The sequence below is a fragment of the Delphinapterus leucas genome, chromosome 2 (assembly GCF_059928025.1).
Source record: "Delphinapterus leucas isolate spDelLeu-1000000601 "Yukka" chromosome 2, BTC_Dleu_Yukka2, whole genome shotgun sequence".
NCBI lineage: Eukaryota > Metazoa > Chordata > Mammalia > Artiodactyla > Monodontidae > Delphinapterus > Delphinapterus leucas.
In genome coordinates, this window is record NC_143130.1 from 79,326,413 (window position 1) to 79,340,256 (window position 13,844).

General features: G+C 40.0%; 1 protein-coding gene across 1 annotated transcript in view; it reads right to left on the bottom strand.

Moving 5' to 3' along the window:
* Positions 1-11,268, bottom strand: part of AQP9 (aquaporin 9) — a 36,611-nt gene extending 25,343 nt beyond the window's left edge. Inside the window, exon 1 of the mRNA XM_022579609.3 lies at positions 10,776-11,268. Coding sequence (XP_022435317.2) covers positions 10,776-10,886 — 111 coding nt within the window. The 5' untranslated portion in view covers positions 10,887-11,268. The remainder of the gene's footprint in view (positions 1-10,775) is intronic.
* Between the last annotated feature and the right edge of the window lie 2,576 nt (positions 11,269-13,844).

The window sequence follows — 13,844 nt, forward strand, 5'->3', positions numbered from 1 at the left end:
AAAGGGCATATCTGTGGCAACATCTATATTTTAAATAAACTGAGTTGTATTATGTGTAGGTGGGTGAGTGTATATGTATACACACACACACCCACCCACATATATATATAGATACAGATATGTTATAAATAATCTCGTTTAGTCCCAATGATAACCTAAGGGGGAGGAAAACTCTGCTGTTTTCATCTAAAGAAAACTTAGGTCAAAGAAATTAAGTAATTTGCCTGAGGACTATAGCTAGTGAGAAGATCGTTTTGAACCTAAAATTAACATTTCCGTCCAAAGTTCATGTTCCTTCACTTACATAAACAGCCCTCAAGTGTACCTGAGCCAAATAAGTCATTTGTCCAGATTTGTACTTCAGAAGCCTTTCAAAAAATCAAATTGTGGGAAATGAAGATCTCCAAATCTACAAATACCTCTCACTGGGAATTGGCATTCACTTTTCTTCATCCATTCCTCCCTGTTCATGTACAATGAAAAATTCTAAGTGCCATGCACAGTGCCTGGTGTCGTAGGGATGCAAAAAAACAGACACAGGGCCTCCAAAGTTCACAGACCAGTAGGAGAGGTAGGAGCTGGGAACTGGTAAGAATCACAAGAACAGTATGAAGTGATTCCCTGTCGTTTTATGTTATAATCCTGTTATTCGTGGATGGTTTAAGTATTTATGCCTAGGGAAAGTGTGCATGGGGATGTGGTTTCATAATTCAGCCTTACTAACTAGGTGATGGAAATTTTGACATTTAAGTCTCCCCAAATTCTTGAATTACTTGATTAATACCCAAAATTATTGAGCCACCTGACAATACTATTAAGTCCAAGATGTATTAATATATCACGAGTGTATAACAGATTGGCCTCATGAGGAACTTGACTACGATAATATAAGATCAAGATTTATCTTCTGATATTGCCAGAAATAAAACTGTTTTCACCCTATTGCCTCAGCCAGTTTTACCAGGGGGTAGGATGGGAAAAGGAAAGGACCACAATCTTGCATGTAGGACTTAGATTTCTAATAGCCAGGGCCCCTGTAAACAGACAATATTGGACAGTAGCCCTCACAATCTCTCCATTTGCGCTTTTGTGGTGAGAATATTTTGTCTTTGTAGAATGTGGTTAAGGACACCTTCAGGGCAGAGTCACAAACTGGTGGTCCATGGCTGAAGACAGCCTATGAGTAGGATTGACTCAAAGATGTGTTTTGTTTGGCTCACATGGTGATTTTTTATAATTTTAGAAATTGTTACCAGTATTTAAAAATAGAAAAATTGTGCTTCCCTGGTGGCGCAGTGGTTAAGAATCTGCCTGCCAATGCAGGAGACACAGGTTCGAGCCCTAGTCCGGGAAGATCCCACATGCCGTGGAGCAACTAAGCCCGTGCGCCACAACTACTGAGCCTGTGCTCTAGAGCCCATGAGTCACAACTACTGAAGCCCGTGCGTCTAGAGCCCATGCTCCACAACAAGAGAAACCGCTGCAATGAGATGCCCGCGCACTGCCGCGAAGAGTAGCCCCTGCTTGCCACAACTAGAGAAAGCCCGCACGCAGCAGCAAAGACCCAACACAGCCAAAAAAAATACATAAATTTGCTAAAAAAATAGAAAAATTACACATAGAACTCTGGATTACTGACCATTCTTGAAAAACTGGAATATCTGATAAAGCCTTACCCCATTCCCACTTAGCCACAGTGGAGACAGTCTGGGTGGCAGCTGCCCCCCCAGGACATGGCATACACTGTCCACTTCCTCCCTAACTCCACCATGCCCATGTCACTCAGATATCTTACCTGACTGGTCTCAATAAGCTTTGGGGCTATTGAGTACAATCTTAAGTCCTAGAAAGAGAAACCCATTGCGATTTTGGGGCCAGTGACTTCCTGGCCCCACAGATACCATGGGGATAACCTACCTGGGCTGAGATGCAGGACAGCCTCCCACTTCCTGGAGGAAGGATTGTTGGCTACCTTCAAGTGAAGGAATAACTATGGGCAAAGCTTTATCTAGGGAGGTAGTAACAGGGAGACTGAAAACACAGTCCTATTCTTGAGAAGAAAGTCATTTTGGGGCCTGCCACAGGCTCTCCTCTCCCTGTAAGCGTTGTGTCTTTTGTAATTGGAGAGGAAGAACAAATCCCAACCTGTCAGTACACTGGCCTCTGCAAACCTTGTCCCTCCGGCCCATGCTGTAGGTATGCGTTACCAGAAGTCCCACCTCCTACTCTATCTGTCTGTATATACCTATGTAGTTTATGTAACTGTGTCCATTGGAACATGTAATGATAGTAGTAACAACAAGAACAACAATAACAAATACTACTTACTGAGTATAATAGCATACATTAGCCCATTAATCCTCACAAAGACCCTACGAGTTAGGTCCTCTTAACTGTCTCCACTTTACATATCAGGAAACAAAGCTTAGGGAGGTTAAGAGGTCAAGAGAATTCCTCACATACACACAGGCAGTATGTGATAAAGCCCAGGTTTGATTGCACATAATTTTGGCCGCTGGGTGGATGAATGAGCAAACATTTACAGCATGTATACTGTGGACCAAACATGCTCACTTCTATTACTTCCGTTATTCCTCCCAACACTTAATCCTCATTTAAAAAGTGAAAGACTGGATGACTTAGCAAAAAATCCTATAGCTAATAAGTGGCAGAATCTGAGTCGGGAGCCAGGTTCTCTGATTCCCAGTCCTGTGTTTCTCCTGAGACAACTTCTGCTACCTTGGTGGGGCTGCTTGGTTTGTTTATTAGGACAGAATGCCTCTTCAGGCACGGCTTTCCAGTCAGTTAGTTTTCCAACTGGAAAATAAAACTTTCTCAGTCATAACAAAAATGGTCACAAAGAACCAAGACTGAAATCTGGACATTCCAGTTAAAAATAAAGTATTGGGTGGCATGTAGCCTGAGATAATATCAGAATGTGATCAGTGACCTCTCAAGAACCAGCTGTACTTCAAAAGAGATGATATTAAGGCAGGTTCATCAAAAGAGAGGAATCTGAGATTTGAGAAACAGGTGAATGGGCAAATGGCCAATTTTATAGGTCTCCAAATAGAAAAGAGTACCAAGAACCAACACAGACCTCAGAAATGAGAGATGACTAAACTCCACTATTTCCACTAGGCTGAAAAGAATAGTGCTCTCCTTTTCTGATCTACACCAGGCATTCACTCCTCCCTCAGCTCATCCCAAATAATGTTAGCTTGGACAAGAGCTTGATCATGATCCCAGGGCCAGAATAAGAAACTAATTATTGATTAAGGTGTGTGTGTTCATATCAGGATAACCATGGGGCTGAGTGTGCTGGGTGTGGAAGGGGGTTGCTGAGGACAATTCTCTCTTTATTCAGAGTGGCCCAACAAAGTGAAGTATACCTCGGGTCACCCTCAATCTGGAAGATCACTGAAGATGGAGGAGTTTTGGGCACTGATTTGTTTCTTAGGTTCATTCCAGGGCTTGCAGTTCCCAAAGTGTGTTCCACAGTTTATCAGTTCTGTGAGGTGCTCCTCAAAAAAAGTGGTTTGTGGTCAAGTAAGCCTGGGGACAACTGTATCCTCTAGTCCCCTCTTAGAAATTTACAGTGAAGATTAAAGGCTCTGATAACTCCTACAGTTAAGAAAACTACTTAGGGCTTCCCTGGTGGCGCAGTGGTTGAGAGTCCGCCTGCCGTTGCAGGGGACACGGGTTCGTGCCCTGGTCTGGGAAGATCCCACATGCCACGGAGCGGCTGGGCCCATGAGCCATGGCCACTGAGGCTGCGTGTCCGGAGCCTGTGCTCCGCAATGGGAGAGGCCACAACAGTGAGAGGCCTGCGTACCGCAGAAAAAAGAAAAGAAAAGAAAACTACTTGGTTTGGTTTAACCCAGTGTTTCCAAAGCATATCTGGGAAGGACGGCATATTTTCTTTCATGTAGTTCTTGTTTGCATTTCACAGAACTAGTGTTCTTCAGAACACAGTTTGAGCATCTCCCTAAATCACTTGGAAGGGATAAATTCTGCTGAATGAGCTCTTTTGTGGGAGCAGAGAGGTGAAGAAAATATACATGAACATTAAAAAATTTTCAGTTACAAAGGGTATATGATAAAATACAAGAATTCGTGGGACTTCCCTGGTGGTCTAGTGGGTAAGACTCCATGCTCCCAATGCAGGGTGCCTGGGTTTGATCCCTGGTCCAGGAACTAGATCCCACATGCATGCCGCAACTAAGAGTACACATGCCACAACTAAAAATCCCACGTGCCGCAACTAAAGATCCTGCATGCTGCAACAAAGATCCCACGTGCTGCAACTAAGACACAGCACAGCCAAAATAAATAAATAAGTAAATATTAAAAAAATAATAATCTGTGTCCTTCCCACCCCAGATTTCATATTTTATCCTCAATAGGTGACTAATAACAATACTTTCTGGTGTATTCTGTTAAACGTGTGTATATGTATGTGTGTTTATACAAATGGGAGTTTTTATACATACCATTTTCTGCCTGCTTTTTCACTTTAAAAGCTTAGCGAGTCTTTCTATATTAGCATTTAAAGGTTGACCCCATTATCTTTAATGGCTGCATAAGAGTCCATTGCAGCAATGCACCCCAATTTCTTTAACCAATTACCTGTTGATAGACGCATAGGTTTTTTTGTTTTTGTTTTTTTTTTCGGTATGCGGGCCTCTCATTGTGTGGCCTCTCCCGTTGTGGAGCACAGGCTCCGGACGCGCAGGCTCAGCAGCCATGGCTCACGGGTCTAGCCGCTCCGCGGCATGTGGGATCTTCCCGGACCGGGGCACGAACCTGTGTCGCCTGCATCGGCAGGCGGACTCTCAACCACTGTGCCACCAGGGAAGCCCAAGGCATAGGTTTTGAGGGGAGGTTTCCTGCTAAGAAAGTTTTACACAGAGTCTAAGCCATGTGGGCCAATTCTAGGACGAGAGGGACTAAGCCCTTGGGTCCTTTTTGGTCTTCGCTGACCATCCCAGACCTGTACCTTAGAGCATATCAGCCAATCTATCAAGATGGCTGAGGGGGGGCGGTGCATATTTTGCTGGCATATTTTCTTTTAAAGCATTTGCTTTGCTTTCCAGGGTCAGTGAACGTAGCAATCCTACCTCAGTTGTGAAATAAGGTGCCCACTAGATGCATGGAGTCACTGCTGGGCTCTTTCAGCATCTTGATGTATTGTATGGGTTGTCTCACTTCTGTGAGGCTTCCCTTCCTCAAAGACCTCACTTTATGCCATATCTCCATCACAAGGCTGATGAGTAAGGAGGAGCCAGCTTCTGCTCTCATCCCATGTTCTCTTTTCTTGTCAAGTAATGAGAACATGTTGTAGAAAACTTTGTCATTAAAGAAAAACTAAGCAACTCCACTTCTGGAAAGTAAAAAACAAAAATACTTCCCCTTTGAAAGTAATGAAAATAGCAAGTTTTCTGGGTCAAAATTAAAACTCAGGGATCACAAGCACAGTTTTGTTTGGCAGAATCAGATTTGGCTTCATGAGTCTGCAGCCCTTAGATCAGTGACTCAGAACAGACGTTTCTCCCCAGGTTCTTTGGAACTCTGAAATTTCCCAAGTTAGTCTGTCCCTTCATGTTCACTGATGATAAGGGGAAGCCCACAGGAAAATCCTTCTTCAGCTGATACTGACTCAGGGTCTCAGGACTTGAAGAGGATCAGCCTCATTTAGAGAAAGCATGGGGTTTCCTAGTCACTCATGGTCACACATCCCATGTGGGAGAAAGGGAGCAGAGAGCTGTTCTCTAGAGTGAGTGCTCTTCACCACCACACCCACATTCATCAGTCTTCTTTTTTGTCAGTTTTCCACCTCACAGTAATCATATCTGGTTGGTGATATACCTGGACACCCTAGCAAAAGCAAATGCAAACCTGTTCTGGAAGAGCAACTCCACAGGTTCAGGCCGTACAGATTTCCCACACTGAATAATAAACCTTCCTGAAGAGCTTACAATACAAATTTACAAAACACTAAAGGAAATGATCCTTTGTGAATGAGACAGTGGATAAAATAAGCAAGATGATTAGCAACTCCAGAATTTGAGATGATGGAAATAAAATATCATAAAATACTGTAAATATGTTAGGCTTTAGTAAGTTAAACAGATTAAAAATAAACACATAAGGAGGGAAAAGAAAAGCAATTAAGTAAAAGAACCAAATAGAACTTCTAGAAATGAAAACATATTAATGAAACTGAAGACTTAATGAATGTATTAAACAGAAGACTAGATATAACTGAATAGGAAATTAGTGAATCAGAAGACAGATTTAAGAACACTACAGAAAATTCATCATAGAGAGGTTGAGATAGATTTATGAAAGAATGGTTAAGAGACATATAGGAAAAAGTGAGAGGGTCAAGCATATATACAAATATAATAGGAATTATAAAAGGAGAAAATAGTCTGGAGAAGAGGAAAGGTGATAAGCTGAGAATTTTCTAGAATTGGTGAAAATTGCAAATCTTTACATTGAAGATGAACAGTGAATCCTGAGCACTACAAAGATTCATTCCTAGTCATATTATAGTGAAGTTTCAGGAAAAAGAAGAAACTTGTAATAGTAGGCAGAGAAATGCAGGTTATTAAGGACAAAAATTAGACCAGTAACAGACTTGTCAATAGCAATAATAAAGACATTGGGATGACACCTGCAAAATGATAAACAAAACCAATCATCAACCTAAAGTTTATCAACTAATTTATCACTGAACCTTGAGAATGAAATAAAGACATAGGCAAACAAAGACTGAGAAAGTTTATCCCTAACACACCCTTCCTGAAAAATTTCCTTAAGAAAGTTTATTTTATTGCACAAAGAAAATTGCACCTGAAAGAAAGTAATGAATGGATGCAGTAATGATTAGCAGGTAAACTGGTAAATGATAGTAAATTTAAATAAGTATTCACTCTTAAAAACACTAATATTAATAATGAGAATAGAATATTAGATAACAATGGCATAAGATGGAGTGGTTGATTACAATGAGGCTTTTAAAAAGTTTTTGTGTTGTTCAGAAGCAAAGAGATATTAATTCACTTTAAAGTTTGTGAATGCAATAATAACATTTTTAAATGTAAGGATAAGTACTTAAAGAATAGAAAGTGTAAGCAGAGGAGAAAAGGGAGAAACAAACCTGATCAACTCAATGGGAGAATGTAAGAAAGGTCAAAGCAGAAACTACTAAGTGGAAAACAAAGAAACCACATTAAAAATTAAAGGGCATCACCACAGGTACAGAAGAGATTTTTAAAAGCTGTAAGCAAATACTATGAAAAATCATCTCAAAATTACTGCTTTCACTATGTTAATTTTGAAAGTATTAACAGTTTTGAAAAACTACATTTGAAAACAGAAATGAAGTGTACAGTTCCCTAGGAAAAAAATAAATTGCCAAAATGGAATTAAGAATAGAAAATCTAAATGAGACATAGCTTTAGAGAAGCCTTCTCTCACACCTCTCTCTCTCTTTTTCTCTCTCCTTCTCTCTTTTTCAGTTCACATGCTAAGTAATCTTTAAGAAACATAATCCTCATTTTATACAAAATGTTCCAGAAAACATAAAAAGAGGGAAAAATTCCAAAACATTTCATGAAGCTAATATAACTTTGGTAGTAAAACTAGACAAGGGCAACATAATACATGAAATTATAGTTCAGATCCTTAATAAGACATTGCAAACTGAATGCTGCATGAGTAGGTGGGAATTAATCTCAGGAATGTAATGATGATTTAACCCAAAAATATTTATCAATGTAATTTTCTTTATCAACAGATAAGAAGCCCTTGTGCTTATTTTAATAGATGTAGAAAGGTATTTTTTTAAAAATTCAACAATCTTTCCTAATGAGAGTTTTAGTAAATGAGGAACACACAGGAGTTTCCTTTCTCAAATCAAGGATGTCTGCCAGGGCTTCCCTGTTGGCACAGTGGTTGAGAATCTGCCTGCCAATGCAGGGGACACAGGTTCGAGCCCTGGTCTGGGAAGATCCCACAAGCTGCATAGCAACTGGACCTGTGAACCACAATTACTGAGCCTGTGCATCTGGAGCCTGTGCTCCGCAACAAGAGAGGCTGCGATAGTGAGAGGCCCGCGCACCGCAGTGAAGAGTGGCCCCCACTTGCCACAAGTAGAGAAAGCCCTCGTACAGAAACGAAGACCCAACACAGCCATAAATAAATAAATAAATTGGGAGTATCATTCTCTGTTAAAAAAAAATGTCTACCAAAAACTTACAGAAACTATCACGTTTCATGGTAAAATACCAGAAGCAGATTTTTGAAAGTTGGGAATAGAACAAGAATGCTGCAATTATAGCTTCTAATAACATTGAACAAGAGGTTTTAACCACTATAATAAGATAGTAAGAAGAAATTAACAATTTAAGGACTAAAAAGAAAGAAAATAAAAACTCTCATATTCTCAGAAAAAAGTATTATCTGTGTCAGCACAGTCCAATAATGCATTTTTCAGTGAGAGAAAAGTTCTACATCTGTGTCGTCCAATATGGTAGTCAGTAGTCGTATATGGCTCTTGAGCACGTGAAGTGGAACTAGGAAGACTGAGGAACTAAATTTTTAACTTTATTTAAGATTAATTTTAAGTAGCCACATATGGCTAGTGGCACTCAAATTTGACGGCCTTGATCTATACAGAATAGCCAAGATAATGTATAAACTTGTTTGAATTAATAAGAGAATTACCAAGTTTGCTGAATGTAAAATCAATATACAAAAATCAATATTGTTCTTAAACCCTAGTAATAACCAATTAGAAAATATAATTTTTAAAAGGTACTATTCACAATAGTGATAATAACCATAAAGTAGCTAAAAATATATCAAACAAATATTTCCCTGGCACTAGCAAAGGCATAAAGGCTTACCTATCCCAATGTCTAAAAGGCCAAATTAGAGCTAGTTTTTTAGCTTATGACTTAATTATTGTTGTTTTTAGTTGTAGTATACAGAGAATTTTTCATGGACCTGCTCTTTCCTTAGTGCTACGAGTAGCCCTTATTAGTCATTTATACCACAGTGTGAGTGAGCTTGAGATGCTTCCCTTAAGAGCAGTTTTCGAGAAGAGGGAGGCAAATGGCATCAGACTCCCAGTGTCTGGGGGAAAACTAATTTTACATATGAAAGACCAGTGAGTCCTGCATATACTCTGTCATCTTTTCAGTGCTCCCTCTGCTCCATGCCTTATCAACATGCAAAGCTTTTTACTAGAGAAAGTCAGGCAAAATGCACATTTTCTAATAAAGCAGAAGCAATTACTTTGAATAACCTTTGAGAAAAACCATGTAGATTTATTAAAAATTAAAATTTTAATTTACATGTATATTAAAAATTGTGTTTTTGCAGAAGTTTCTTGTTTACACATCCCCACAAGCCTCAACAAAATTGAAGATTATACTCACCATGAAAGATTTCATCAGGGCTTGTTTTAGAACAGTATAAATAGAAATCAAACCTTTCAGGAAATTATTGGCTTTAGCCAGACGATACAAAGTTTAACTTTTCAGCATACAGTATTAAGATATTATTTCTTTAGCTCCCACCTTGAATAGTAGGGGAAGACACAATACTATTTGCATGAGTAGAATAGTGAATGGCTAAAAGCCACTTTCCTTTACTTAACTCAGACAGGATGGGATCATGAAATAGGTTCTTGTTAAGAAATAAAGAGGGTTTTAACTTTTTTGGTTACAAAATACATAGATGTTTAGTTCACTTCCTTTTCTGTATTATTTGCAGAGCACTTAGAATTGTAACTGAATTTGCCTCTCTTCTCTATACCACAGATCACCTTGAGGATGAAGTTAGGCCCGGGGCAGTAACCACTCTCCCCTTTGGGACCAGATTATCAAGTAACATGACCCCAGGGTTTCTGTCTCCCTGAGGGCGATTTTCCAGTAAAGAGTGACGAGAATCAGAAGAATCTTGGACTTTTATTTTCTCTCTCTGTTCCTTCCAATGCCCTTCTCCCCCACACTACCCCTGCCTAACAAGTCACCATAGATGAGAGGTGAGGATGGTCAAGAGGGAATGTATTTTCAACACCTTGAAAATACTTGAACAAATCAGGTACAAAGAGGTTTTCAGAGACCAGAAAACGTATTGCTCTCTCTTATTTTACACTAGTTCCATTTTTTGAATTCACATTTGTTTCTCAGTGTTGGCTTAGTCTCCTAAAGTATTATGTATTTACCCAATGCAAAGAACTTTTAAAAAAATTAGGTATAATTAGCATATAACAATTTGTTTCAGGTGTATGACATACTAATTCAATATTTGTTTATATAATGAAATGAGCACCACAATAAGTCTAGTTAACATCTATCACCACACATAGTTACACTTTTTTTTTTTTTTTTTTTGCGGTACGCGGACCTCTTACTGTTGTGGCCTCTCCCGTTGCGCGCACAGGCTCAGCGGCCATGGCTAACGGGCCCAGCCGCTCCGCGGCATGTGGCATCTTCCCAGACCGGAGCACGAACCCGTGTCCCCTGCATCGGCAGGCGGACCCTCAACAACTGCGCCACCAGGGAAGCCCAGTTACACATTTTTTTATCTTGTGATGAGAACTTTTAAGATACACTCTCTTAGCAATCTTCATATATGTAATATGGTATTATTAACTGTAGTCACCATGCTGTACATTACCAAAGAACTTTTAATGTACAAAGTTTATGGACAAAAATAACTTTTTGTTATTTTTTTATAACAAATCAGAGAATACTCACAATCATTATAAATGTGCCCAAGAACTCGGAGAGCATTTCTTTAGCTAAGCTGCTCTTCAAGACCAGTCTCTGCTTCAAGCTTTTTTTCTTTTGTTCCATCTCAGGCTGCATCTTGGGGCCTCTACAAGGACCACCCTTTCCACCAATACCTGCTTCTTCTGGTCCCTATTTCACTGGCACATGGAAGTTTTAACAACTGCTCACAGATTCCTGGAGATGCCTGATTAGATAATATGGCTGTACAAATCCAGTCCCAATTAGAGCCTGTGGCTTAATCCTCTTCTGGTGAAATCGTCATTCCCTGTTTGCTGCTGTTTATTTGAAATGGCATATTAGAACCTGAAATCCTGAAAACAGTCTTTTTTGTACCTGATGGATTAATCATTACCTTTATTTTCAAGGTATTTTTTTTTCTCTGTTGGGTTTTCTTTCAAGAGATGAGAAAAGATATATTTTGGTTGCGTTGCCAAACCACAGTAATGGGCTCCAGTCCAGGAGAGATTTACATGTTGCACAATTGCAAGCTTCTGATGTTTTTTTCCTATTCAGAATTGGTTGGTTGAGGTGTAGTTTGGAATTGTCAGATCAGGTATATACACATCTAATGTAAACATTCTTTTCTGAAGGAGCTTTCATGCAAATTGGAGAACAAGAAGAAAAATAAGATGTGTTGTTCAACAAGATTAATCACTCTTTTTTCTTCCAGTAACATTTCAGTGATTTAATTACACCCCCCTGAGGGTGTTAAGAACCACTGCATTCGTTCTAGAGCTGGAGAAATTAACGTACAGAGACACCATTCCAAGTCTCATATGGCAAGTCTGTAGGACAGGATGGGATCTACTCCTCTGTTACTGTAGCTGGGGTTCATCTACTGAGGATAGCTTGGGATCGAGAATCAGAAAGATGGAGAAGCCAACTTCTTAAGAAGCATTCTAGTTTGAAAACCAAGTTACTCTCCTTCATTTTCCATGAAATATTTAGGCAAAATACATACAAATAAACAATAGTAGCTTGAAAGACTATACTGCTTGGAGATCACTAAGCCAGAAGGAGATCAATCTGAGTATATGTCACCCCAATTAAACAAGAAAGGGAGTAAACATGCCTAAACAAGGCTCCTAGATTATATCTTTTAAGTTTGATGAATTAACATCCTTACAGGCAACAAACTGTGTTCAGGACTAGCTTCTCATCATGTCAAGTATTCAAGCCTTGTTTTTCAAAACTAGTTTGTGAGAGGAGGTAGAATCCAGCAGTTGTTTCTGAATACCAAGGCAGTCCCATGGAATTAGTACCCTTGCTGTGTGCTTCCTCCCAGTCCTCCCACAGAAAAGCCTGCTCTTTTTCAGACCCTCCCCTATCTTTGCAGGAGGCCCACAGTCACTCCCAGTTGAGGAGGCAGGCTGGAAGAGGGGCCTGGAAAAAACAGCTATAGAGATTTCAAGGACAGAAGACATACCTAGTCTGTAGGTGAAATCAAGTGTTAAGGCCTAAAGAGGTTCTAACTTGCCTGAGGGCATGCCATTGCAGAGCCAAAACAGGAATGAGCATTTTGACTGTAACTCCTGGTTAACTTATGGATACCATCCCACTACTGGGCATATACCCTGAGAAAACCATAATTCAAAAAGAGGCATGCATGTACCACGATGTTCATTGCAGCTCTATTTACAATAGCCAGGACATGGAAGCAGCCTAAGTGTCCATCAACAGATGAACGGGTAAAGAAGATGTGGCACATATATACAATGGAATATTACTCAGCCATAAAAAGAAACAAAATTGAGTTATTTGTAGTGAGGTGGATGGACCTAGAATCTGTCATACAGAGTGAAGTAAGTCAGAAAGAGAAAAACAAATACCGTATGCTAACACATATATATGGAATCTAAAAAAAAAAATTGTTCTGAAGAACCTAGGGGCAGGACAGGAATAAAGACGCAGATGTAGAGGAATCAACTTGAGGACACAGGGAAGGGGAAGGGGAAGCTGGGACGAGGTGAGAGAGTAGCATTGACAGATATGCACTACCAAATGTAAAATAGATAGCTAGTGGGAAGCAGCTGCATAGCATAGGGAGATCAGCTTGGTGCTTTGTGACCACCTAGAGGGGTGGGATAGGGAGGGTGGGAGGGAGACATAAGAGGGAAGGGGATATATGTATGCATATAGCTGACTCACTTTGTTATAAAGCAGAAACTAACACACCATTGTAAAGCAATTATACTCCAAGAGTTATTTATGACCATGCTATTCCCAGGTCCCAGTGGATGGACCAGAGAGACAGGACTTCATTGTGATTACAACTAATACCACACAAGGGTGTTCTGTGGTCTCTCCATTCCCTCACCTAACAAATATTTATGGCATACTCATTATGTGCCAAACACTGTACTTAACAAAAGCACATGGGGTTCTTGCCCCTTATAGAGCTTAGAGTCTCATGAGGGAGAGAGACGTGAGTGAACTAATCATAAACACAGAAATATGAAATTACAACAGAAATGTATGCTCTGAAGATAGAGGACATATTTCTGTAAGCAGATGTAAGAGGGGGATTTCATCTTGCCAGAGATCTCTGATAGCTTTTCCAAGGACATCATGTCTGAGCTGAGATCAGAAACAAGTGTAGTGGGGAATGTCTTGTGGGCTGGGGATGGGAACAGTATGATGTGTATCCAAGAATGAAAGAGAGGCAGCAAAGGAGCACAGTGCGGAATGAACCTGGAGCCGTGGGCAGGGATCGGACCATAGTGACCCTTGTAAATCAAGTTTAGGGTAAGAGCAATAATAAGTCACTGAAGTGGTTTAAGCAGGAGCAGGACACCATCAGATTTGAGTTTTAAAACTCATGTCCATGGCACATAATGTTTGAATAAACATACGTTGAGGTAGGGAGTGAGGAGAACCCTCATCCTAGCTGTGAGGTGGAGAGGGGATTGGTGGGGGCCTAAGACATTGGGGGATATTCCAGAATTCCAGGACTAGGTGGTGGCTTTCACAATGGAGAGAAATGGAAGGACTCGAGAGTTCTTTATATCTTAAATTGGAAGGACTTGATGGATT